Source organism: Loxodonta africana, chromosome 19, assembly GCF_030014295.1.
Source record: "Loxodonta africana isolate mLoxAfr1 chromosome 19, mLoxAfr1.hap2, whole genome shotgun sequence".
Lineage (NCBI taxonomy): Eukaryota > Metazoa > Chordata > Mammalia > Proboscidea > Elephantidae > Loxodonta > Loxodonta africana.
In genome coordinates, this window is record NC_087360.1 from 21,290,380 (window position 1) to 21,316,128 (window position 25,749).

The window sequence follows — 25,749 nt, forward strand, 5'->3', positions numbered from 1 at the left end:
TTATGTATACAGCACAGAGAAACATTTCCCAGTCCTGCACCATCCTCACAGTCTTGGTATGTTTGAGCTTATTTTGATGCTATTATGTCAGACCATGTCATGGAGGGTTTCCCTCGTTTTTGCTGACCCTCTACCAAACAGGATGTCCTTTTCTAGTGATCGATCTTTCCTGGTGATGTGTCCAAAGTAAGAGAGCCCGAGTCTCGGCGTCCTCACTTCTAAGGAATATTCTGACCGTACTTAGTCTAAGACTGATTTGTTTGTTATTGGCTGCTGTCAGGTCAGCCCCCAATTCAGGGCAACCCTGTGCCCAAGGGAACGAAATGCTGCCCAGTCCTGCACCACCCCTGTGATTGGTTGTGGATTAGACCATTGTGATCCATAGGGTTTTCATTGGCTGACTTTCAGAAGTAGATCGCCAGGCTTTTTTTCGTAGTCTATTTTAGTCTGGAAACTTCACTGAAACCTGATGTTCAGCGTCATGGCAACGCACAGGCCTGCACTGACAGACAGGTGGTAGCTGTATTTGGGATGATAAGTGAGCACAGTTTTTCTTAAACTGTCATTGATTGAACTACACTATTGGAACTTGCCAGCTCCTCAGTTGTAACAAGGTGCCTTGGTACCGTTCAGGTAGATCAGACCCGCTGCACCGGAGCCAAGGCATCTGGCTAGATATGGCGCTCTTTCCTCAGCACTTCCACTGATGGCCTCGTTGTTCTCAGGACTTTGCTTTGCTGGCCAGGTAACACACTACGGGAAGCTGAGTCAGCTGTGTGCATTCCAGCCTTCCACCTCTGAAGTGATCATTATGAGAGTGGAAGGTGTTGTTCGGTGGTCCCTAAGACCACCCTCAGCTTCAATAATTTACTAGATGAACTCCCAGAACTCAGCAAAGTCATGATACCCATGGTGATGGATTATTACAGCCAAAAAAGGTGCACAGGACAGAGTCCTGGAGAGCCCAGGGCGAGTATCCAGTGGTCATCTTGCAGTGGACTCACACAGACAGTGCTTACTTCTCCCAGCAGTGATGTGGGACAACACACAAAGCATTGTCAGCCAGGGACGCTCACTGGAGCCCTGGCGTCCAGGGTTTTCATTAGGGATTGGCCATGTTGACATGACTGGCTGCCTGTGGGGCAGACTTTAGTTTCCTGCCCTTGGAGAGGTCAAGCCGATAACCACATGGCCCAAGCGCCTCCCACAAAATCACATTGTTGGCATAGACTCTCTGGCCCAAGGCTCAAGGTCTTGGATGAACAAGGGCACACTGGTCAGAAAGAACATCCCAAGGGCTCACAGGTCTCCTTCCAGGAGATGGTCGAGGACCAGTCCTTTGTTTGGAACGCACAGGGCATGGACAGCACAGACCAGCCCATTCATCCTTTCCTATGTGTGGTGCCCAGCCATGGGTCTCCGCAGCACACAGTGAGGAGCACCAGTGTGTCCCTACCTTTGCCTTCCAGGCCTTTTTATGCAGCCCAGGACCCAGTTTGTGTTTCTGAAACCATTCCATGCTACTGGCAGACTTGGCCAGACAGGGTTTGGGTTTGTTTCATGTGTGTCCATGTGTGTCCTGCCAGCACCTATACATGTGTGTGTTTTTTTGGAAGGGAGTGATGTAACTAAGATAGATTTCAAATTTTGGATTCAACCCATTGACTCCAGGTTGACTTCTATCTATTTTAACCAGTTGTTGTTAGCTGCCATCAGGTCCGCCCCCGACTCATGGCGAGCTCATACACAATGAAACAAAATGCTGCCCGGTCCTGCACCATCCCCATGATCAGTTGGGGATGGTACCAGTGTGATCCATAGTGTTTTCATCGGCTAATTTTCAGAAGTAGATGACCAGGCCTTTCTTCCTAATCCATCTTAATCTAGAAGCTCCACTTTGAAACCTGTTTGTCATTGTAGCAACATGCAAGCCTCCACTGACGGACGGATGGTGGCTACGCGTGAGGCGCATTGGCCAGGAATTGTACCCAGGTCTCCCTCATGGAAGGCGAGAATTCTACTGCCAAACCACCAATACCTTATTTGTTATCAATTGGTATCTGAGTTTTAACTATTAGCTCAGTTTGAGAAACTTAGTACTGGTGCCTTTCCTCAGGAACTCGGGACCAGCTCTATTAAGGAAGAGCGTGAGGCCCGTCTCAGATGCATCTGCTGCGATTTGGGGTTGAGGGCTGGTGATCACTGCTGCTCTTTGAAGACTCCCCATTACCCCCTCAGTGTACCGTGCTGGAGTCCTGCCTGCTCCTTTCCATGCTTACCTGAGCACAGCACCACTTCCTTTCTCAGTTCTTCTGCCCTGCACTGCCCCACGCCGCGTGCTGCTTCCTCTGCCAGGAATGTTCCACCCCACCTCCCCACCCCTGTTTGACTCCCAGATTCTTCAACTTTCAGGCTCTCAATCAATCTCGCCCCACCAGGGAGCTTCCCTGACTGCGCTTTAACTGGGCAGCAGCCCCAAGTGGTGGGAATGGTTACGGGTGTGTGTGAGAGAGAGAGACACACAGCCTCCTTTCTGTCTCCCCCATGAGACCCTAAGCTCAAGGAAGCGCTACAGTGTTGTCAGCAAATTCAGAATCAGATTGATGCTCACTCTCCTCACCCTCTGCTAGCCTGTAAGCTCCTGAGTGCAGATTATTGGCTGTTTAGTTCACTCCTGAGCCCCAGCACCTGGACCGGCATCTGGTGGAGAGCAGAATCTGGTGGAGAGCAGACGATCACTAGTATCTGTGGTTGGACACCTCACACCACCTCTGCTGATGCGTCTCGGGTTTCCAGTGCTCACAATACCCCTGAGTAGAGTCCATGGCCTGGGACTGCCTCCCTCAGGACAGTGTGTGAGCAACCAGGGTCTTTTCTTCCTCATCTGCTTACCCTGACTCTGCCGGGAACCCTTCTGCTGGACAAAAAGCCACAAGCCAGAGAGGAACTGGGAAACTCCCTCTCTCCAGGTGGTCCCTCGGCATTGTACCCCCAGCATGAGCTCCTTTCCCTCACCATCTCCTTTTTCCAGTTTAACTTAGAACACTTATGGGGGCTCAAAAGAGAGGGGGAATCACCTGTAATGCTGACACCTAAGCTAAGCACTTAGCGTGCATGTCCATAGAACCAAGGGGCCTTGCAGGACCTCATTGCCCTCACAGCCCCATGGTCTCAGTGATATCCCATCATCACAGTGGCTGATGGAGAAGAATGGTGACTTTGGAGGCCCCAGCGCTCCAGTGGCCCCCATCTGGAGGTGGGAACGGCTTGGGACTGGAGTGCTGGTGGCCTGCCTCGTGCTGGCAGGGGTGCAGGTCCGCTTGGCTATCAGGGCCCTCCCAGACAGTCCATTGCTTCTTTTCCTAGTCCTCTTGGCCTGAGCTTTGCTGAGGCCTTCTCCCTTGCCCGTTGGAATTAGGTCACAAGCACGGTGTGTCCAGTCACTTCCTTTGCCTTCCAGGGAAGAAATTAGCAGATGCTAATTAGCAGATGGCAACGGGTTTGGTTTGGTTTTTTTTTTCCCTCCCCCTCTGCTAGCCTCATGACCCGCAGATTTCCGAGGCCAACGTCAGCTTCCAGGCACCAGCAGGTGTGCACCTGTCAGCAAACAGAAATGTCCAGAGACCAGAGCAGTGCTCACATCTGCTGGCCTTCAGCCTCAGCTGCAGGACAAGCCTCCCTGCCTCGTGTATGTCCCTGGACTTCCGTCATCCAAACCAGACGTTGGATTTCCTCTCCAAGTCAGCACAGTCACATGGACTCTTGGAGGATTTGAGAGAATGTGTCACTCGTGGACAGAAGAGAGTAAGACCCCACTGCGAACTGGGGATAGTCTTGTCAGCTCCTCCTTACTGCTATGACTCTCAGACCTGAGGTGAAGAGGCCAAGGGTGAAAGAGAGAGCACTGCTGTAAAGTCGGTCACATGGGAAGCTGGGCAGCACCCCCAGGAGCCATAGTGTGGCTCGGCAGCACCTTGGACACCACCGCCACTCCCATCCTCTGCTCGTCCCTCCATCCCCACTCACTTCTGCTCAAAGCATTTCTCAGCTTCGGATTCTTCTGTCTCTGCAACATGAAATAAACTGGGACTGGACTGTGAGAAACGTATCAACTCAAAAAAACACATGAAAACTGCAAAAAATCATTTTAATCTTTACATAAAGCCCTACCTGGTTTTAGAAAAGATTTACATTCATTTGGACATAGAGATGATAAATATGAGGTGTTGGAAGAAGCAGAAACTCCAGATAAATTAGCAGCTCTTTTTTTTGTTTGTTTCCCCCTAAAAATTAGCCCCAGCAAATGTTTGTTTGACATATTGTGAGGAACACAGTCCAGTAACATTTTTGTTTTTTACTTAAAAAAACCCAATGGTGTCTTCAGCCATGTCTCAGGAGCTAGGGAAATACATAAATATCCAAAACTGTAAAAGTCAGCAGTTCTAGATTTATTTCCGGCAAGAGCTAAACAGAAATTTAATAGTAAATTGGACCAACGTTTTAGCTTTTTACCCAAAGACATTGTATCTGTCTCCTAAACGTTAATGTTAAGAACTCAGATTACTCCTTGAGTTCCTGAATGCCCACTGTGTCCCTGGAATGCCTTCCACCTACACCTTAAATCTGAAAAGGGCTCTAACAGTTGCATATGGTTTCATTTTTATCCTTGAAATTTCTAGGGTGTTTGTTTGAAAACGGTTTATCGCTTTGTTTTTCGGTATCAAGATAAAACATCTCTAAAGGTTATTTGTATAGTTAACATAACCACTGAGCCACAAGGAGAATGAGGGACAGAAGATCCCATGACAGGGAGCTGTGGGAAGAAGTTGCTTCCTGCAATAGAACAAAAAGCTTGAGAGTCTCCTGGCCAGAAGGGTGGATACAGAGAGGGGACACAACAGGAATGGCTGTAGATAAACCCTGAAATAGGGATGCAAGCAACTTTGTCACAAAGAAAGGCAGGCATTAGCGTCGCCGTTGTGTATTCCCATCTGCAGCCAGAACCATCCGCTGAGGGATACAGTCAGGGCCACCCTATGACCGTGGAGCATCACATGCATGTCTGTTCAGCACACCTGCAGTGAGCAGCTTCTCTGAGTGCAGCATTGGAGACACGGCCGTGAGCGTGCTGTAGAGAGAATTTTAACTAGGGTGAGGGATGGAGGATTGGGTTAGAAAGTGGAGCTTTGCTTTAGGGAAGGTGTGCAGGGAACGCTTCTGTGAGGAAATGGCCTTAGAATGAGTGAGGGAATGAGCCATACGTGGGTCTGGGCAAAGAGCGTTACAGACAACGAAGTTAACAGGTGCAAAGGCCTTGTGGCAGGGTCAACCCTGTTGCTAGTTTCAGCACCAAGACCAGAGTTTTAAAGCTTAAACTATGAGTGAGTGTGGAATCAGACGCTAACAGGGTCCAGAAAGGACACCAGAACCTAGTCCATGAAATGGAGTTTGAAAACAATGTCCAGGGCCACGTGAGCATTCCCATATCTCAACATGAAGAAGACAAGAACCAGAGTCTTCAAGGCAGTGGCAGGTCAAAACCTGTGAGGGTTACCAAGGCTCTGAGGGGCTAGCGAGGGTGGGCTGCCACCGCAGGCCCTCGGTGTCAATCTCCACATGCACACACTTAAATCCGTGTTAAATTAGTGAGGTTCTGTGGCCATCCCCTCATGTGGCAGGAGGGAAAAGGGGCTTGAGAGCAAATAAAAAGGAAGTAAGGAGAGGTTGGGCAGAGAGGGAGAGACAAAGGAATGTGTTGTCAGAAATGATAGCACGCCCCTCACAGGTGACAGCTGACAGCGTATGTTTCCATCTGTGCTCCGTGAGGGTTCTTAAAATGCCTGCTGTGCCTGGTGCTCTACAGGGTCAGGAGAGAAGTACAGAAAAGGGGTAACACCAGCTCCTCTCGTTTCCCAAGGAACTCATCCGTCAGCGAGGAGTCTTGGAACGCACAGAGAAGATGGTGGACAAAATGGATCAAGATCTGAAGACCAGCCAGAAGCACATCAACAGCATCAAGAGTGTGTTTGGGGGGCTCGTCAATTACTTCAGGTCCAAACCAGCAGAGACCCCCCCTGAACAGAACGGTATCCAGGCTGCTCAGCCCAACAGCAGGTAAGTGTGGCCTCAGCCGCTCAGATTTGAAGTCCAGCTTAAATTCTGCATAAATTAGGCCTCTGGTAGAAAGCCTGGTGGCGTAGTGGTTAAGAGCTATGGCTGCTAACCCAAAAATTGGCAGTTTGAATTCCCCAGGCGCTCCTTGGAAACCCTATGGGGCAGTTCTACTCTGTTCTGTAGGGTCACTATGAGTCGGAATTGACTCGATGACAATGAGTTTGGTTTGGTTTTAGTTAGGCCTCTGGTAAATAAGCGCTCTGATGATTGTTGTGAGCTGCCGTGAAGTCAGCGCCCAACTCATGGTGGCCCCACACACAACAGGATTGGACCATTGTGATCCATAAGGTTTCCACTGGCTGATCTTTTGGAAGTAAATTGCCAGGCCTTTCTTCCTAGTCCATTTTAGTCTGGAAGCTCCACTGAAACCTGTTTAGCATCTCAGCAATACAGAAGCGTCCACTGACAGGCAGGCAGTAGCTGCACATGAGGTGCCTTGGCCGAGAATTAAACCCGGGTCTCTGTCAATGAGCAAAAGCCACCATGACCCAGGCTCCACTAATTGTGACCCCAGTAATTTGAAAAAGAATATTCATCTCATACAGCTTAATCAATACAGATGTGACTCACTTCATAGAATTTTTGTGTATGAAAGTATGTATAAGTTTTCTACACCTAATCCAATTTCCTTACTGCTTTTCGTGTTAAAATTAGAGATTATTTTCCTTAAAAATTTTGCTCAGAAAGAAAATGAAATCATACATGAGATTTTGGCAGGCACGTAAGTTTCACATGTTCAGAGATAAAAGAATTGCATTTCTACTAAAATTCCTGTTGCTATCTCAGATCGTGTCTTTTTTTTAACTATAAAAATAACGCAGCCATCGGTGTGCAGGGACAAGGGATCTCTATGAGCTTCCTGTACAGTTTTACTGTAAATGTAAAACTGCTCTAAAAAATAAAGTGTATTTAGAACAGCAAATAATAATACCAGCACCAGTTGCTGTCGAGTTGACTCCGACTCATGGTGGCCCCTGTATGTCAGAGCAGAGCTGTGTTCTACAGGATTTTCATGGCTGATTATTCAGAAGCAGACTGATAAGCCTTTCTTCCCAGATGCCTCTGGGTGAGCTCGAACCTCTAATCTTTTAGTTAGCAGCCAAGCACATTAACCGCTTGCACTACCCAGGGACTTCCTAATAATAATCGTATAACCGTATTACAAGAAATCTATTCCTTACGCACCATAACACAAAAACTTAAATTTTAGCCTTCTTTCCCTCATTCTGTTTTTTTGTACCAGTTGCCATCGAGTCAGTCTCAACTCTTGGTGACCCCGTGTGTGTCAGCAGAACTGTGCTCTGCAGGGTTTTCAGTGGCTCATTTTTTGGAAGTAGATCGCCAGGTCTTTCTTCTGAGGTGTCGCTTGGTGGACTCGAGCTGCCAACCTTTTAGTTAGCAGCTAAGCATGTGAACTGTTTACACCACCCAGGGGCACCATTCATTTGGTTTTGCAACCTGATTGTTTCATTTAACCCAGAAAAATGGTTGATAAAATGTTATTTACTCAAGCTTCATAGCCATCATGCACGTACGCACACACTTGGTTTCTCTCTCTCTTTTAATTCTGAAATAGTGATTTTATTTTTTAGCTATTTTCTAAAATGCATAACTGATGTACAGTGAAGTGCACAGACTCGCACATCAGTGCGTAGTCTTAGAACGCACAGAGGAGATGGGAAGATGGTGGGCTAGATGGATCAAGATCTGAAGACCAGCCAGAAGCCATCAGCAGCATCAAGAGTGTGTTTGGGGGGCTCATCGGTTACTTTCAGATCCAAATCAGCAGAGACCCACCGGAGCAGAATGGAGAGCCGATGACTGTTAACCTGTTCATACACCTGTGTGGCCACCACCCAAGTCAGGACGTAGGTGCAGTAGGGAAGAAATTAGAAAACTGCTTCAGGCTCACAGTGGGGCTGGGGAGAAACACGTGGGAAAAAGAGCCAGTGGTGGCGGCAGAAAGAACAGACAAGTGAAGTCGTTGAGACTTAACAGAGAGAAAAAACCAGGAAGGGGAGCAGGTGATGGGTAGGTGGTAGCAGAGGGCTTAGTTCTCGTGAATACACCAGCCAAGGTTATGAAGTAGGGCTTTTGGCTCAGCTGCAATCACCATTCAACCCAGGTTTTCCAGCTCAACCTAATTTCAGATATCTGTAACTTTTTCCCCTTAACTGGAGTTTTTTTTTTCTTCAGTACACAAGTGAGGGCAGTGGCCGTTCATTGGTGGCATCCTTGCCTTCTGTGGCATCACGTAGCAAATGCAGGGAAGCAAAACTGCCTGAAATGAAGCATCTCACGCTAATTCAGTGGCTGTTCAGATGTGCCCTGAAGGGGGTCTGTGCAGCTGTGTGGGCACTGCAGCTAAGCACTCTTGCGTGGGTTCCTTCACCCACTTCTGCTTGATGGGTCTGCAGGTGTGGTGGTGCGGTTTGTCTGCTGGAAAGTGTGGGGCGGGCAGATGGTCAGCTGGGAGGCAGTGGACGCCTGGTGGGGGATGGGGCTGCACCTGGGGCCAAGGAAGGCGTCCCAGGGGAGGTGCTGGCCTTGTGCTGGAGTCAAGGTGAAGTAGGGGGCTGCCACTGAAGAAGGGGAAGCAGGTGCAAAGCCTAGGCAGACAAAGCATGGGGAGCAGGGATCCGGAGGGTGTTGGCAGTCTGGAGAGCGAGGAGTCTAGCACACTCTGGACATGGGACATGTAGGTGAGATACGGTCTGCCGTCGCTTAAGTCCCTAAATTTGCAAACATCACCACAATGCTTCTGTAAAATTAGGCAGTCAGCCGTGACTAAAATTTTTGTGGTCCTGTCACAATCCGTTATTAACTCATAAATACAGGCACACTGACATTTACAAAGCCTTTAAAACACGTTTCTCTTAGTCAGGCTTCTGCTCATGTGCGCATTTCCTGTGTATGTCCTTATCGTGTAAACCTAAAAGCTTTGTCTCTTGGTAAGCCGTTTTTGTTCTTGCTGACACAGCAGTCATAAAGTGCTGTTTCTCATTTCCATTTAAAGCACCTGGGGGATCCAGTAGTGCCATAGAGTTAAACCACTCCTAAATTTTAACCTCTCTGACTTATTCAGGACGTGGTTTTTGGCCAGGCATCATCGCTTTCTTAGACTCTTCCCTTTCATATCACTTCTATTACTAGCCCTAGAAATTGGCTTTTTTTTTTTTTTTTTTTTTTTTACTGGGGGGCTTGTTTTTCATGGAGAAACCAAGTTACATCAATTACATATTACTAACTGTGTGCGTGAGAGCAGAGAGAGAAAGTCAGCTGTGACGTGTGCAGGCTAGGCAGACTCAGAGCAAGCGTCTCCCTCCTACACCCAGCCTGGCAACAAACAGGGTTCACTTTCATTCTTGGAGAAATTGGCATGTTCTTCTAGGCCTTCCATGATTGCTTCTGAGCAATTAGAGCCACAAGTGTTAAGTCCTCAGGTGTCCCGAGGCGCCACTACATTCTGCACATAGCTGGAGCACTGGACATCTGCACGCTGTTGGCTGCGGGAGCCTAGGCTTCCTCCTGAGGGGTGGGAGCTGGTAAAGACTGGACCGGGAGACGTGCAGGTCAGCCAGTGGAGTCAGGATTGGAAAGTAGATGCTCATTTTGTCATAATCCACATAAAGATAAGCAAGGTAGGGCAGAAGGGACAGAGAGGAGGGACTCAATTTCTAGGACCAAGAGGACTTCATTGGCCTGGATTGCTGGGGGTGGAGCCACGTGGAGGGGGATTCCCAGCTTGACTGACAAAGTGGCTGGTGGAGAGGAGCAGGCTGTTCAGTGCCCCAGCTGTGACGGGGGCAGCTGCCGTGCCTGCAGCGGTTCTGTGGGTGCTGGGTACGGTCTGAACATTGCTGAATTGCAGAGAAAAGTCCTTGTTTGCATCAGAGATTGGCAAACTTTCTCTGCAAGGGGCCAAATAATAAATATTTTAGGCTGAGGGCCAGGGAGCAAGATCAAAGATACTGTGTAGGTACTTAGTAACAGGAGAGTCCCTGGGTGGCACAGGTGACTAAGTGCTCAGCAGCTAAGGAAGATTGGCGGCTCGAGTCCGCCCAGGGGTGAGTGGGCAGAAGGTCCTGGTGATTGGTCTACATCGGATAAAATCGGCCGCAAAAAGCCCTGCGGAGCACAGTCCTCCTCTGACACACACGGAGTCACCTTGAGTCAAAATTGACTCGGCAACTGGTGTGGTTTTGGTTTTTTATATAACGAGAGAAATTTCCATAAATTTTTAGTGATGGAATCCTAAATATAATAATTGAGTACAATTTTTTTTTTGTATTATAGGTATACTTAAGAGAAGAATGAAATCTTTAATTGAGGGTCAGAGTTCATGTTCTGTATCACCTAAGCGCTTACAAGTGGTCATCTTAAGGGCCATATGGAAACAGGCTGTGGGCCACATTGGGTCTGTGGTCGCGGTTTGCCAACCCTTGGTCTAAAGTACCCATTTAGTCGTTGGCATATACTTTTTTCTGCCTGGTCCTAGCACTTTTCACAAGAAAGGGCTGTCTAGTTAAATGCTAAGCTTCTAAGGCTGGCATCTTTGTAAGCTTCCTGTACCAGAAGACAAGGCTCCCAGGAACTACTGTCAAAATATCACTAGTTTTGGTCAGAAGGAGGTTAGTACAGAGAAGGCATTTGATTTTCTGCATACAGGCATTATGTGAAAAGACTCACAGCGCTGTGATAGGTACCTTTCCTTAAAATTTTTCTTTTTTCTTAATTTCTATCCAAAGATTGAAAGAAGCCATAACAACAAGTAAAGAACAGGAGTCAAAGTACCAGGCCAGCCACCCAAACCTCAGAAAGCTGGACGATTCAGGTTAGTGGAGACCTACACTCACATCTGCCCTTGGACTCTGTGGGGATTGGTGTTGGCCCTGAGTGGGGTGGGGGCCCCAGCATCTGTCACACACGTGCTGGGTACAGGACATAAGGGAAGCAGCACCAGGTGCAAGCTACCGGAAGTGTGTGTGAAAGTGGGAATCATTCCTCCTCTCTCATGGAAGGGGATAAAGAAGTGGGGGCCTGTGTTTCATTGAGAATGAGCCTGTCCACCATCAGTTCTTGCCCCATGTAGCTCTGAGCTCTTTGGGTAGTGCAGTGCCAACTGCAGCAAAACCACTGTGGTAGATAGAATAATGTCCGAAAGATGTCTGCATCCTAATCCCCAGAACCTATGAGTGTGTGAGGTTACATGGCAAAATGGCAGTGAAGGTTGCAGGTGAATGATGCCAGTCAGCTGACCTTGACATGGAGAGAGGATCCTGGATTATCCAGGTGGGCCCAACATAATCACAATCACCCCCTTTGTAAGTGGAAGAGGGAGACAGAAGAGAGAGAAAGTCAGATTTGAAGATGCTATGTTACTGGCTTTGAAGATGGAAAAGGGGGCCACCAGCCAGGGCATGTAGGCAGCCTCTAGAAGCTGGAAAAGGCAAAGAAATGGATTCTTCCCTAGAGCTTCCAGAAGGGACACAGCCACGCTGACACCTAGACCTTAGCCCTTGAGACCCATGTGGGACTTCAAATCTCCAGAACTGGAAGCTCAGTTTGTGGTCATTTGTTAAGCAGCAACAGGAAACTATTAACAACCCCAAGCCTGACTGGGCGGAGAGTTAGCAGTGTGGACAGATGTGCAAGACAGAATGTGTTTTGTGTCAGATCCTTTTAGTCATATCAAATGGTATGCACAGAAACATCCCTTACCTGGCATCTTAGGTATCTAGTGTTGCTGTAACAGAAATACCACATGTGGGTGGCTTTAAGAAACAGACATTTATTTTCTCACAGAAGGCCAGAAGTCCAAATGCAGGGCACCAGCTCTAGGGGAAGTCTTTCTCTCTCTTCCCCCTTTAGTCTAAGCTGATGGGTTTTCTGCTGTGGTAACTGGTAAGAGCCATTAGTCACAGACTTAATCTCTTTAATAAAAGATTGTGTAACCATGGCCTTGGTGAAAATTCTAGGACACGTGTCCTTACTTTGTTCTACAGAATTTTCCAAATCTTTAAAGTTTTGTTTTCGTTTTGCACAGTTCATTTTTAAATTCATCACTTTCCTCTCACATTTTACCGCTCTAAGTGGCAAGGAGAAACCACACGGCCTCTTTAAGACCTTGCTCAGCCAGATACCCAAGTTCATCATTTACAAGTTCTACCTTCCACCAAATATTCTAACATAATTCAGACAAGTTCTTTGCCACCACATAAAAAGCATCGCCCTTCCTCCATTGTTCCACTCACACGTTCATCATTTGCTTTTAAAGCCTCCCCAGAAGCACATTTGATATCCTCATGTCTAGCAACATTCTGTTGATGGCGCCACATGTATTCTCTAAGACAATAGCAACTTCCTTTATGGCTCTCTCACTTCCTCCTGAGCCCTCACCAGAATTGCCTTTGACGTCCATAATCCTACCAGCAGTCTTTTCATGGCAGTCTAGTCTTTTATTATTAGGTACCTTAAAACTCTCCCAGCCTCCATCCATTACCAATTCCAAAATCCCTTCCACATATTATTTGTTAGTGCAGCACCCAACTGCCAGTACCAAATTCTGTCTTTGTTATCAAGTGCTGCTGTAACAGAAATGCCACAGTTGGGTGGCTTTAACAAACAAAGGTATTCTGTCACAGTTTAGGAGGCCGGAGTCCAAATTCAGGGTGCCAGCTCTAGGGAAAGGCCTTCTCTCTCTGTTGACTTTGGAGGACTGTCCTTGTCTTTTCAGTCAGTTCCTTGGCTCCTTGATGATACTCAATGTTGTGTGGCATCTGTCTTCCCCCATCTTGGCTTGCTCAATTGCTTGTTTAATGTCTTCCGTATCTCAAAAGAGATTGACTTAAAACACACCCTACAATGTACTTTGTCATTAAGGTAACAAAAATCCTATTCCCAAATGGGATTATAACCACAGATACAGAGGTTAAGATTTACAACACATATTTTTGGGGGACACTATTCAACCCATAACACCTAGAAAAGAAATTAGCCTGCCCAGGGGCTTCTGTAGGCCTCTAGAAAACCAGGAATATCTAACAGTAAGCAAACTAAATGCTCGTGTGCTACCTTGAAGGATGTGCCCTTCAGGAGCTGGGACCCACCCTTGTCCTCGTGGACACAACTAGGGAGAGACCTGATGGGGGAAGAGCTGGGGGTCAGCAAAGACTGAGATTGGCACAGTTCAGGCAAAAACAACAAAAAGAAGAGAGAAAAGACAAAAAAGTGTTCATGGCTTGGAAAAACCTGCCCTTTTTCTCTGGAGAAGTGACATCAGAGCCACGTACCTTAAAAGACCTGGTTTTAGGGAATTTAAGAAAGCTTTAGTTGCTGCAGTGTATATTAACTTTGGAGTCCCTGGGTGGCACAGAAGGTTAAGCACTTGGCTACTGACAGGTTTGCGACTGAGTTCACCCAGAGGTGTGCCAATCTACTTCCAAAAAACCAGCCATTGAAAACACTGGAGCACAATTCCACTCTGACACACATGGCGTCACCATGAATCTGAATCGACTCCATGGCAACTGTCTTAGTTTTGTTTTTTTCCTATTAATTTCAGAGAGTCAAAACAAGTGACACTGTGTGTGCATAATGGGACTCAGTGAATTGATGCTTTAGGAAATGCAGTAAGTCTAACGAGATGTTTCCCTCCCTATGGATTGAATTGTGTTCCTCCAAAATATGTGTTGTAAATCCTAACTTCTATGCCTGTGGTTATAATTCCATTTGGGAATGGTTGTCTTTGTTATGTTAATGACACAGAACTAGTTGACAGTGTTCTTTGAGTTAATCTCTTTTGAAATGTAAAAGAGATGAAACAAGTGAGGGAGCTGAGAGAGGAGAACATAGACTCCATACTACATGAAGAAAAACCAAACCCAAGCCTTCCCCCAGAGCCAGCACCCGAATTTGGACTTCTAGCCTCCTAAACATTAACCAACCTGCATTATGCAGATGACACATCTTGCTTGCTCAAAGTGAAGAGGACTTGAAACACTGATGAAGATCAAAGACCATAGCCTTCAGTATGAATTGCACCACGACATAAAACAAATCCTCATGACTGGACCAATAAGCAGCATCATGATAAATGGAGAAAAGATCGAAGTTGTCAACGATTTCATTTTATTTGAATCCACAATCAACACCTGTGAAAGCAGCAGTCAAGAAATCAAAAGACACATTGCATCGGGTGAATCTGCAAAAGACCTCTTTAAAGTATTGAAAAGCAAAGATGTCACCTTGAAGACTTAAGGTGCGCCTGACCCAAGCCATGGTATTTTCAGTAGCATCATATGCATGCGAAAGCTGGACAATGAATCAGGAAGACAGAAGAATTGACGCCTTCGAATTGTGGTGTTGGCGAAGAATACTGAATATACCATTGACTGCCAAAAGGAACAGATCTGCCTTGAAAGAAGTACAACCAGAGTGCTCCTTAGAAGCAAGGGTGGTGAGACTGCATCTTACATACTTTGTACATGTTGGCAGGAGAGATCAGTCCCTGGAGAAGGATATCATGCTCGGTAAAGTACAGGGTCAATGAAAAAGAGGAAGACCGCAATGAGATGAATTGACACAGTGACTGCAACAATGGGCTCAAGCATAACAACGATTGTAGGCATGGCACAGGACTGGGCAGTGTTTCATTCTTTTGTACATAGGGTTGCTGTGAGTCAGAACCCACTTGACGGTACCTAACAACAACAATAACAAACTGAGAGGATAAATTTGTTTGTTAGACCCACCCACTTGTGTATTTCTGTAACAGCAGCACTAGATAACTCAGACACCCTCAAAAAATGTAAACTATGATGACAGAAGTAGCTTTTCTGTGTGAATTTAGAAACCAAAATCCAGGGAAGCTTTCTTTGGGCAAGTGTGCATTATATACAATCCTTCTTCTGTTTTAAGTGAAAAGACAGCATAACCCTAGAAATAGATTTCAAGAAGAAAAAAGTCACTGCTAACCTCATTTCCATAACAGCAATTTTTAGTTTTAAGCTTTGTTTTCCAGACTTTGCCCCCTGAGCCTGGCAGGTTTTCATTTTTTGCATCACCACTGCTATATCGTTACTTGTATGGATCTGTATCTCTTTCCAGAGCTTGTACCAGCATCTGACCAGGTGACCCAGGTGTTAGGGGTCTGTGATCCCCAAAGGGCTGGGGGAGACTGGAACCCTGACTTGTTCATGGGCATTTCTCTACCGGCCCAGCTCCGGTCAGGCCAGCCTACTTCTGTCCCTCATACGTTTATCCAGATGTTTATACCCATACTTGCCTCGTCACAGGGTTCAGGACCACTCACCTTATTTGATCCACCCATTTTCCAGATTAAGATTAATTTTGTGAACTACTGTTGGAAAAGACATCAGTTAACTGTTCTCTTGGTGTTTCTTTTTGAAATTAGACTCCATCCCCAGAGAGACTAGCACTGCTGTGAATTCTGACACTTACCCCAAGAATCCACACCTTCGTGCTTATCACCAGAAGATCGACAGCAACCTGGGTAAGACTCAAAAGCTGCGCCAGCCTCGGCAAGTCATGGTTAGGACACATGGCTTCCAGGCAGCTCAAACGCAGCACAGCAGGAGCCACCCGCTTGCTCCGGACGGAAACCTGGTGCCTGGGTCTCCCTCACCCCACACCAAACGCAACATCAAGTCATGCCCACTGCACCCCCTGAGCATCCATAGAGCCTGTCCACCTCTCCTCATCTCCTTCAAGCCATTCTCAGCTCTTGTTTGAGTTGTAACAGCAGTCCAAGTCCTCAGCTGGCCTGGATACACGCCCTTGCTCTGTCCGTCCATGTCAGCTCGTGGTTCGGGACCCTGGTTTCCTCCACTAGGAGATGGGGACAGGAGCAGAATCCACCTCTCAGGGCCATCAGGAGGGCTATGTGAGCTAACATCGTAATATATCTCTTACGAGTGCCTGGTCTGTTTGCCACCCAGCTGCCAGAGTGGTCTTATTACACCCTCTCGGGGCTGCCCCACACACTTAGAACACCACCCAGGCTCCTTGCCAGGCCTTAGACTTCCCCCCAACCCATCTCTCAACCCCATCTTGCCCTCATCAGTGCCGGCTCACACCAGCCAATGCACCGAGGTCTTCCCTGCCTGGGGGTCCTCCCGCTTGCCACTGTTCTGCTAGAGTGTCTTCCACCTCCTCACACTGTGAGTCCCGTTTAAGTGGTGCCCCCCACCACCACCCCCTATTCTCTCCGAGCACACTGTTGGATCTGCTGGGTTACTTGTTGTCTTCCCGCAGACTAAGCCCCAGAGAGCACAGGAACATGTCTGCTTTATTCACCACTCTACACCTGGGCCTCGCAGGCGAGCACCTGATGGTCACTCTCAGTGAAGGGATAATTGGACTATGTGAAGCTCAAGCTGAGTGGTGGGTGTGGAACATAGGGGTTGGTCTGTGAGAGGTCCCTGGGCTCATCCCAGGTGGTGTCTCCCACGTGCTGCCTCCTCTACAAACAGGAGCCTCCCTGAGGCTGCCAGACCATTTGCTCAGTCTCCCAGCCCATTGCAGGAGCCTAGCAGAATGGGTGAAACAGATGATAAAATTTCAGGTTCCTAGGAACCCTGGTGGTGCAGTGGCTAAGAGCTACAGCTGCTAACCAAAAGGTTGGCAGTTCGAATCCACCAGCCGGCTCTCAGAAATCCTATGGGGCAGTTCTACTCTGTCCTGTAGGGTCACTATGAGTCAGAAACGACATTACAGCAACAGGTTAGAGGAATCTTGTAGGAGACAAAATGTAAACCCATGAAGATCCATTGTTGGGCTGTTGGTGCGAACCCCTGAGGAGCAGGGGAGCAGCCCTTACCACCACTTGCTGAACAAATAGAGAGCACTGATGCTTCTTTCAGTTACATGTCAGCTGTGTTTCTGATTATGTTCATTGTAGAAACTGATGGAATTAGGTAAGTGCCATAAGGAAATAACCACCCGCAGTCTACATCCGAAAAACCAGCCACAGGAAGCCCTATGGAGCACAGGTCTGCTCTGGCACACTTGGGGGCACCAGGAGCTGGAGTTGACTCCACAGCCACTGGTGGCGATGGGGATGGATCCTCCTGCCCCACCCAGCCTCTGTTTTGGTGTGAGGCTCCTGTTTTCACAAACATCTGCACCTGGATATACAGCTCTCAGGTGGACTTGGGGTCATTCAGTGTATACAATTTTTTATCCTGCTTTTACCTTATTATCTTCCACATTTTCCTAAACTACAAAATTTTCTTGAGAAGTATCGTTTTTAACAGTCCCAACCCCTGCTCATGGATGCTTAGGTTATTTCCAGTGTTTTGTAAACAGTCCTTTGGCTCTTCCTGTGTGGAAATCTTTAGCCACATTTTTTTTTTTTTTTATTAACTTTTATTGAGCTTCAAGTGAACATTTACAAATCAAGTCAGACTGTCACATATAAGTTTATATACATCTTACTCCGTATACCCACTTGCTCTCCCCCAATGAGTCAGCCCTTCCAGTCTCTCCTTTCGTGACATTTTTGCCAGCTTCCAACTCTCTCTATCCTCCCATCCTTTAGCCACATTTTATAACTAGTTTATAAAATGAAGTTAGTGAATATAATATTTTGTAAACATTTTTTTTTAATTTTCATACAAGTAAGACATGGATTTTAGTAGATAAATATAAGTAAAACTAAATAAATACAAGAAGTATATTTCTTCTGTCCAGAGCTGACCCTCTTTGCCTGGGTGTGAGTGCTCACACTTCAACCTTCATTCCCACAATGCCTGCATGTGGGAGAGGGCTGTCTCCATACATTACCACAGTGTGTGCTCTCTACACCCAGCTGGCCTCAGCCCAAGCCACAACTGCCCTTTGCCCTCAGACCCTAGAGCAGCTCAAACAGCCACCTCTGGCTTCTGGACTCTGCCCTTCGGGGCAGAGACATCTCACAGCCAGAAGATATGTCTGTCCAGCTGTGACCACTCCAGAGAAACAAACCAGTTTCTGTCAAGTCAATTCCAATCCATGACGACCCCACATGTATCAGAGTAAAACTGCTGCATAGGCTTTCCATGGCTGTGACCTTGCAGAAGATCACCAGGCCGTTCTTCCGAGGTGCCTCTGGGGGAACTCAAACCTCCAATCTTTGGGTTAACACGTAAGTGATTAACTGTTTGTACCACCCAGGACACCAGAGAAACGCAGAGGGGCTTGAGAGCCCTTTATTCTTCCCACTCAGAGTTTCCTCACCCAGAGGAAGGGCGTGGCTGGGGCCAGGGTGTCCTTGACGCCTGCTGGATTGGAAGCTGGAGGAAGGGAATACTGATGAAGGACTGAAATCTGGGAGTCATGCAGAAGAGAGCTGAGTAAAACCACCACTGGAGGCAGAGGGTGAGCAGTTGGAGATGAGGCTTGCAGCCAGCGCAGTCCACAAAGGATACAGCATGGTGCAGGAGGAAGATTCGGGTGGAACCAGGTGGTTCCTCAGCATGCTGGCACATGCCCTTCTAGGTGGGCTTATACCTCACTGCCCTCGGTGTATATGCTCTGCCCTTTGTACCACACTCCCCTGTTTCCAGGACCCATGCAGGCAGGTCTCACTTGGCTTTAGTCCCTGTTTCAACTCCATTGCCCGGCAGCTTCACTTTATCTTACTCCTTATCTCCATGAAGCTATCTGCGTGTCCTTTGTTCTTTTCCAAGGCCTGATATGACCTTACAGGTTCACTCTTCTTAGAATAAATGGGTCACAAACTGTCTTAGTCATCTAGCGCTGATATAACAAAAATGGCTTTAACAAACAAATGTATTCTCTCACAGTCTAGGAGGCTAGAAGTCCGAATTCAGGGCGTCAGCTCCAACGAAAGGCTTTCTCTCTCTTTTCGCGTGGGGCGAAGATCCCTGCCATCGGTCTTCCCCTGGTCTAGGAGTTTCTCAACACAGGGACCTCGGGTCCAAAGGACTCCCTGTTCTCCTGGCTCTTGTTTCTTGGTGGCATGAATTCCCCATGTCTCTCTGCTCACTTCTTTTGTATCTCAAAAGAGTATTGGCTTAAGACACAGCCTAATCTTGTAGATTGAGTCCTGCCTCATTAACACAACTGCCTCTAATCTTGCCTTATTGACATCATACAGGTCGATTTACAACACGTAGGATAAGCACATCAGATCACAAAATGGTGGACAATCACACAACACTGGGAATCAAGGCCTAGCCAAGTTGACACACGTTTTGGGGGGACACAATTTAGTCCATTACACAAACCAAAAAAACCAAACTCGTTGCTGTCAAGTCAATTTCAACTCATAGCATCCCTATAGGACAGGGTAGAACTGACCCACAGGGTTTCCAAGGTTGTAAATTTTTACAGAAGCAGGCTGCCACATCTTTCTCCCCTGGAGCAGCTGATGAGTTCGAACTGCCAATCTTTTGGTTAGCGGCCAAGCACTTAACCACTATGCCACCAGGGCTCCTTATACAGGGTCATAGGTGTCAGTAAACCCAAGAAGCATCAACCATTTTAAAAAATAACCAATTCTGTTTAGATTTCTGGTGCTGGTGTTAAGTATTTGTATATTCTGCCTTTTTTTTTTTTTTTGGTATAACATTTTATCTTTGATTTAGCAATTAAGAAGTCTTACAAAGCACTATCTCTTCTCTCCTTTCTCTTCCCTCTGGCATGCTGTTCTTAGTAAGGGTTTCCTGGGTGGTGCAAACAGTTAAGCACTCAGCCGGAAGGTTGGAGGTTCAAATCCACCCAGAGGCACCTCAGAAGAAAGGCCTGGTGATCTACTGCCATAAAATCAGCCATGCAAACTCACAGAGCACAATTCTACTCTGACACACAGAGGGTTGCCATGAGTCAAAGTCAGTTCCACGGCAAATGGTACCAGTAAGCTGTGGGAAGTGTGAGCTAACCATCGTTGCCTGGCATTTCCACAGCACTGAGGTGTTCCTGGTCTGGGAAGTGGCAGCAACGAGTGAATGAACGTGGGGTAGTAGGACTTCTAATAGCGTAGGTAAGGGCTTCCATAGCGTTTGGGTCCGGTGGGCACGTCTGCAGTGCATGTGTGTTCTGGCAGAGCAGCCCAGGCACCAGGGCAGGAATGGACTCCCTCCTTCTCCTGCCACACTTAGAGGGGGCTGGGGGCATGCAGCCTTACCTAGAGGTGGGCCTAGGGCTACAGCAGCCTGGATATCAGGGACTTCAGCTGGACAGGGCTTCCCAGGCCTGTCTCAGAGATCCCCACATTTGCATCTATGGATCTATGTTTGATTAGTTTAGGGATCTGGAGGTGGAAGGAAGGAAAGGAGGCACTGTTGAGTTCTGTGTACAGAGGAGTTTTTGGTCCTGAAGAGCATGTCAATAGATCTGGCTGGGAGTGACCAGTGAATTCTCCAGGTACTCCCCATAGGGCCTGGGAAGGATTTCCAGGTTCCTCTGTGTCTTTTCCTTGGATACTGTCTTAGTTATCTAGTGCTACTGTAGCAGAAATACCACAAGTGGATGGCTTTAACAAACAGAAGTTTATTCTCTCACAGTTTAGGAGGCTAGAAGTCTGAATTCAGAGTGCCAGCTCCTGGATTCTCTGTAGGCTCTGGGGGAAGGTCCTTGTCATATACCTTCCCTGTGGGTCTAGGCGTGCCTCAGCATAGGGTTCCCGGGTCCAAAGAACATGCTCTGCTCCCATCTCTGCTTTCTTGGTGGTTGGAGGTCCCTTTCCTCTTTGCTCAGTTCTCTCTTTTATATCTCAAAGGAGATTGACTCAAAATACATCCTAATCCTGTAAATCGAGTCCTGCCTCATTGACATCATGTTCTATTGTTCTGTGCCTTCAAGTTGATAGGACAGAGTAGAACTGCCCCCATAGGGTTTCTGAGGAGCAGCTGGTAGATTCAAACTCTTGGTTAGCAGCCTGAGCTCTTAACCACTTCACCACCAGGGCTCCTGTTAACATCATAGCGGTAGGATTTACGACACACAGAAAAATCACATCAGATGGCAAAATTGTGGACATTCGCACAATTCTCAGACTCATGGCCTAGCCAAGTTGACGCACATTTTTGGGGGACACAGTTTAATCCACAACAGGTACTAGCTGATGTTATAATGTGTGGTAACCTACTGGAACATTAAAAGGCAGCTGAAAAACTGTGTATCTATATGTATTTCTGGAAGCACTGGGAGAACCAAAAAAAAAAAAAAAAAACCCATTGCCACCAAGTCTATTCCAACTCATGGCGACTCCATGTGTTACAGAGTAGAAGTGCTTGATAAGGTTTTCTTGGTTGTAATCTTTACAGAAGTAGATCTCCAGGCCTTTCTTCCATGGTACCACTGGGTAGGTTCAAACCACCAGCCTTGACAGTGGTTTTCTTTGGGGGAAGGAGGAGGGTTCTACATTAAGCACATTTTACTTTGTATTGAGTAAACAGGTTTTCTTTTAACTTGCACATATTTTGGAAAATGTAACTGGAGCCTGTCTTATGAGGAAGCAGACCCAGCAATCTAAATGCCTGTGTGTGCTCAGGCCTGCGTGTTGTTCCTTCTCCCACAGATGAGCTGTCCATGGGACTGGGCCGCCTAAAGGACATAGCCTTGGGTATGCAGACAGAGATCGAGGAGCAAGATGACATCCTGGACCGGCTCACAACCAAAGTGGACAAGTTAGATGTTAATATAAAAACCACAGAAAAGAAAGTCCGACAACTTTAAAGCTGGAGGTTTTCCACTCCATTGTGATGAAGAGATTCGAAAGGTCTTTTTTTAAATGCCCAAGAAATTCACCTCCTATTTTAGTATGTAATTTACTGCGTGTTTGCAAATGTTGTACCAGAGTGGGTTGTAAGAGATTTTATTGTTCTGAGGAAGCGTGTGTCCCACTTTCTTGGGGTCAACATCTTTCTAAGTTCCTTCAACTGAATACTTAGCATTTTAGTCCAGGCGCAGTAGCCTGGCCCTGAATATCTCAGGCCTCTGTTTACTGGGATGAGAAGAAAGAGTTGCATTTCTCACTTTAATGAGCATATGGAAAATGTGGGGAGAATTTCAATCTTGGAACTGCCAACCCTTTCTGTGTTTGCTGTAGCTCTCATTCCTCAGCCTTCCCATGAATCACAGTGCTGAGGGGCCATGTGGGGGAGGGGGTCTTCCACACCTTTGTTGAGCAGCCATCATCCCCTCCCACACTGAGCACATTGTGATTTTCAACCACCCGGAAAAGACTCCATTAGATTGGGGAATGGAGTGTGGCAGCGTTCTTTGCTGTTTTAGATAGCTGTCCCCCTTCCCCCACCGTCCCTCCATCTTTGGCATGGGTTTTAGTAGGAGGGCTCCAAACAGCATGGCTCATTTGCCATCTGGACCCCGTGTGGTCATCTCTAGCTCTCTGACTGTGGTTGGGAACAGAGTCTCTACTGGCTCAAGGCTGCCTGGCTGACCGACTGGGCGGCCCCATAGGATTTATGGGAACAGAGGATCACATAGACACGATTTGGAGGTTAATGGTCAAGCAGGGGTCTCCTTCCACTGAGCACCCCACCCTTCTTAGAGTCACCCTGTTGACCAGGCTTGGGGTGTGTGGCAGGTGTTTATTTAGTACCTGGGGTCTCCTGACTTATCCAGCATCCCCACCCATGCTCCTTGCAGAGGGTGATTTGAGCCAAGGTGACGAGACTCACCCCTTTGTTCTCGGTCACCCAATTTCAGGACTGGAACTCAGAGTTCCACAAATGATGCTGACTTTGTGTAGAAGCATTTGGCTTAAACACACACGTGATCATTTTAATTGGTCCAGCTTGTTCTCTCTTTTCATCTTACAAAAAAGATCCTTTGAAAGCATGTAAAATTGATTTCTGTAATAAAATGAGTTTCTTTTTGTTGGGACTGCCAATGAAATGAAGCCACAAGACCCTTGCCTTTTTTTTTTTTTCGCCCCTGTCTTTTTTAAGCATAAATGAATATATTTTAAAGATGGTGAGAAGGACTGATTTTGATAACGTGACAGGTCAGGAAACAGTTAAAAATAACAGTGCCTTTCACCATTTAACAGGACTGGCCTTGGTGACCTCTGCTGTGGTGTGATAATTTCCTCTGTGCACTGCAGCCTCTAGACAGGAGTCCCTTACAGCAAAGGAAGCCTCTAAAGTGCTGCAGCAACGCATTAGTATTTATTTATGTAGCAGTTTGTGAAAGGTCCATCCCATGATGCAGGACCTTCCTAAAAGTACTGACAGCCTCCACTGGCAAACACAGCTCTCTCTGACACTGGTCATGCCCCAGCCTCAGGGAGCCTGATGCATGCTTATCATGCACATCCCAGGAAGTCCAGTTTAGAGGCTTGTTCATAGATGAGCTCAATATTATTTTCTTGGTAGCTGATAAAAGGAACATTTTTAACATACACCCAACTCAAACAGCTAATTCAGAAGGCTTCGGTTAAAACGCTGCTCAGATGCCTGAAACCAGAGTGAAGAACAGCCACGTGGGCGTTTCCATCCATTCCCATTTTTCCTCTCTACCACCTGCTTTCATGTCATGATAACTTGTTTCTCCTTATCATTGGGCCTAGATTCTGGAAATTAGTCAAGACACCTTAGACCTAAACATGTTTTTTCAAATAAACTCACTTAAAGGCCACCACCAAACAGTCTCTTCAGCAGCCTTCCTGAGTCACAGGGACAGTTTGCATGATTGGCTTCGTGATTTAACTGACTTGAAGCAGAGTAATATCGGATTTTATGTACCGTCCCTATCTTTTGTTGCATCAGTGAAGCCAGTACCCTCTCCTCCTTTTTACCCCAAGCATATGGAAGGAGAATTGCCCTCACTTTTCTGGAAATTTGTTTTCTGCTCACATGCGGAAGGGCTCCTGTATTTTGTTCTCATTCTTGTTCTTGTTCTAAGGCATTGGCCAAAGGACTGTCTAAGCTACGCTAGCCCACCATCTTGTTTGTGCTGTATCTTCGCCCTGCTCTCATGCCACAAAGAACTGGTTACTCATGCTACTTTATAAAACAAAGTTGGTAGCATTTTCGGAGATTATGTTCACATGATGATTGTGATCAAAAAGAAAACATTCTACCATCTAGCCTAAACTCATCTAATGGAGACACTCAACAAAGGTGCCAGGGCTGGGTTTGGCTGTGGGATGGGCTCCCTCTTGCCAGGCATGGCCCTTAACACAGATTCTGATTTCCACAGGTGAGCTGGATACTAACCGTGCCTTCAAAAAAAGTGGCTTTTCTAACATTAGATTATATGTTAAGTGTGCTACTAACTTTAAAATAAACATTTGCCTTCAGAGGCAACTATTTCTAACATCTAGTCATTTGTAACTGAACAACAGTGGGGTTGCCTCCTGTACTTTTTTGCATTCTGTGGGAAAGAAGACCTGAATTGAACTCAGTTTGGCAGGAAAAAAATTACTTAAAATGCATTTTAATTTCTCTAACTTTCTGTGAATATGTAAAGTGTACACTACGGCAATTTAATAAAAATCTCATCCTTTCTGCAGAATTTGTAAAGTTACCAATGCTGTTAAGCACCTTCACCTCTGATAAATGAAATGCCTGTGTACAGGACGATGAGCTAGTCATTGAAAGTGCTCACTGTGCCATGTGGGGTGGGGAGTGTTTGGCTTTTTATTTGGAGTCTGTATCAGAACAGCCATCTCTTACGCACAAATGCTTTCACCTCAACAAATGACCATACTCCATAAAATAAAATGTGAAGTTGTTTTTTAATCAAATTCTGTCTCGACATACATAGTCATTTTCAAAGACTTGCCTGGAGGGCCTCCTCTTTTTTTTTTTTAATAATTTTTGTGCTTTAAGTGAAAGTTTACAAATCAAGTCAGCCTCTCACACAAAAACTTATATACACCTTGCTACATACTCCCAATTACTGTCCCCCTAATGAGACAGCCCACTCTCTCTTTTCGTGTCCATTTCGCCAGCTTCTAACCCCCTCTACTCTCTCATCTCCTCTCCAGGCAGGAGATGCCAACATAGTCTCAAGTGTCCACCTGATCCAAGAAGCTCACTCCTCACCAGCATCCCTCAACCCATCGTCCAGTCCAATCCCTGTCAGAAGAGTTGGCTTCAGGAACGGTTCCTGTCCTGGGCCAACAGAAGGTCTGGGGGCCATGACCACCGGGGTCCTTCTAGTCTCAGACCATTAAGTCTGGTCTTTTTATGAGGTTCTGGGGTCTGCATCCCATTGCTGTCCTGCTCCCTCAGAGGTTCTCTTGTGTTCCCTGTCAGGGCAGTCATCGGTTGTAGCCGGGCACCATCTAGTTCTTCTGGTCTCAGGATGATGTAGTCTCTGGTTCATGTGACCGTTTCTGTCTCTTGGGGCCTCATCTTTGTTGAGTCTCTGCATCTGGCCCTCACTGCCACATTTGGCACCATGAGCAACCTTTTGAAACTCTCTCATCTCGTCAGAGTGCTTTTCCAGCCTGTCTCCCACCCTCCTGGCCCCTCTGCAGCACCACCTAGGCCAGGGCTCAGCAAACCTTTGTAAAGGGCCAGAGAATAAATAATGTAAGCTCACAGGCCATACAGTCTCTGTGGCAACTACTCAACTCTG

General features: G+C 46.8%; 1 protein-coding gene across 1 annotated transcript in view; it reads left to right on the top strand.

Moving 5' to 3' along the window:
* Nucleotides 1-23,058, top strand: part of SNAP29 (synaptosome associated protein 29) — a 28,773-nt gene extending 5,715 nt beyond the window's left edge. The window contains exons 2-5 of the mRNA XM_003419297.4: nucleotides 5,918-6,114; nucleotides 10,923-11,008; nucleotides 15,590-15,688; nucleotides 21,719-23,058. Coding sequence (XP_003419345.1) covers nucleotides 5,918-6,114; nucleotides 10,923-11,008; nucleotides 15,590-15,688; nucleotides 21,719-21,876 — 540 coding nt within the window. The 3' untranslated portion in view covers nucleotides 21,877-23,058. The remainder of the gene's footprint in view (nucleotides 1-5,917; nucleotides 6,115-10,922; nucleotides 11,009-15,589; nucleotides 15,689-21,718) is intronic.
* Nucleotides 23,059-25,749: the final 2,691 nt, after the last annotated feature.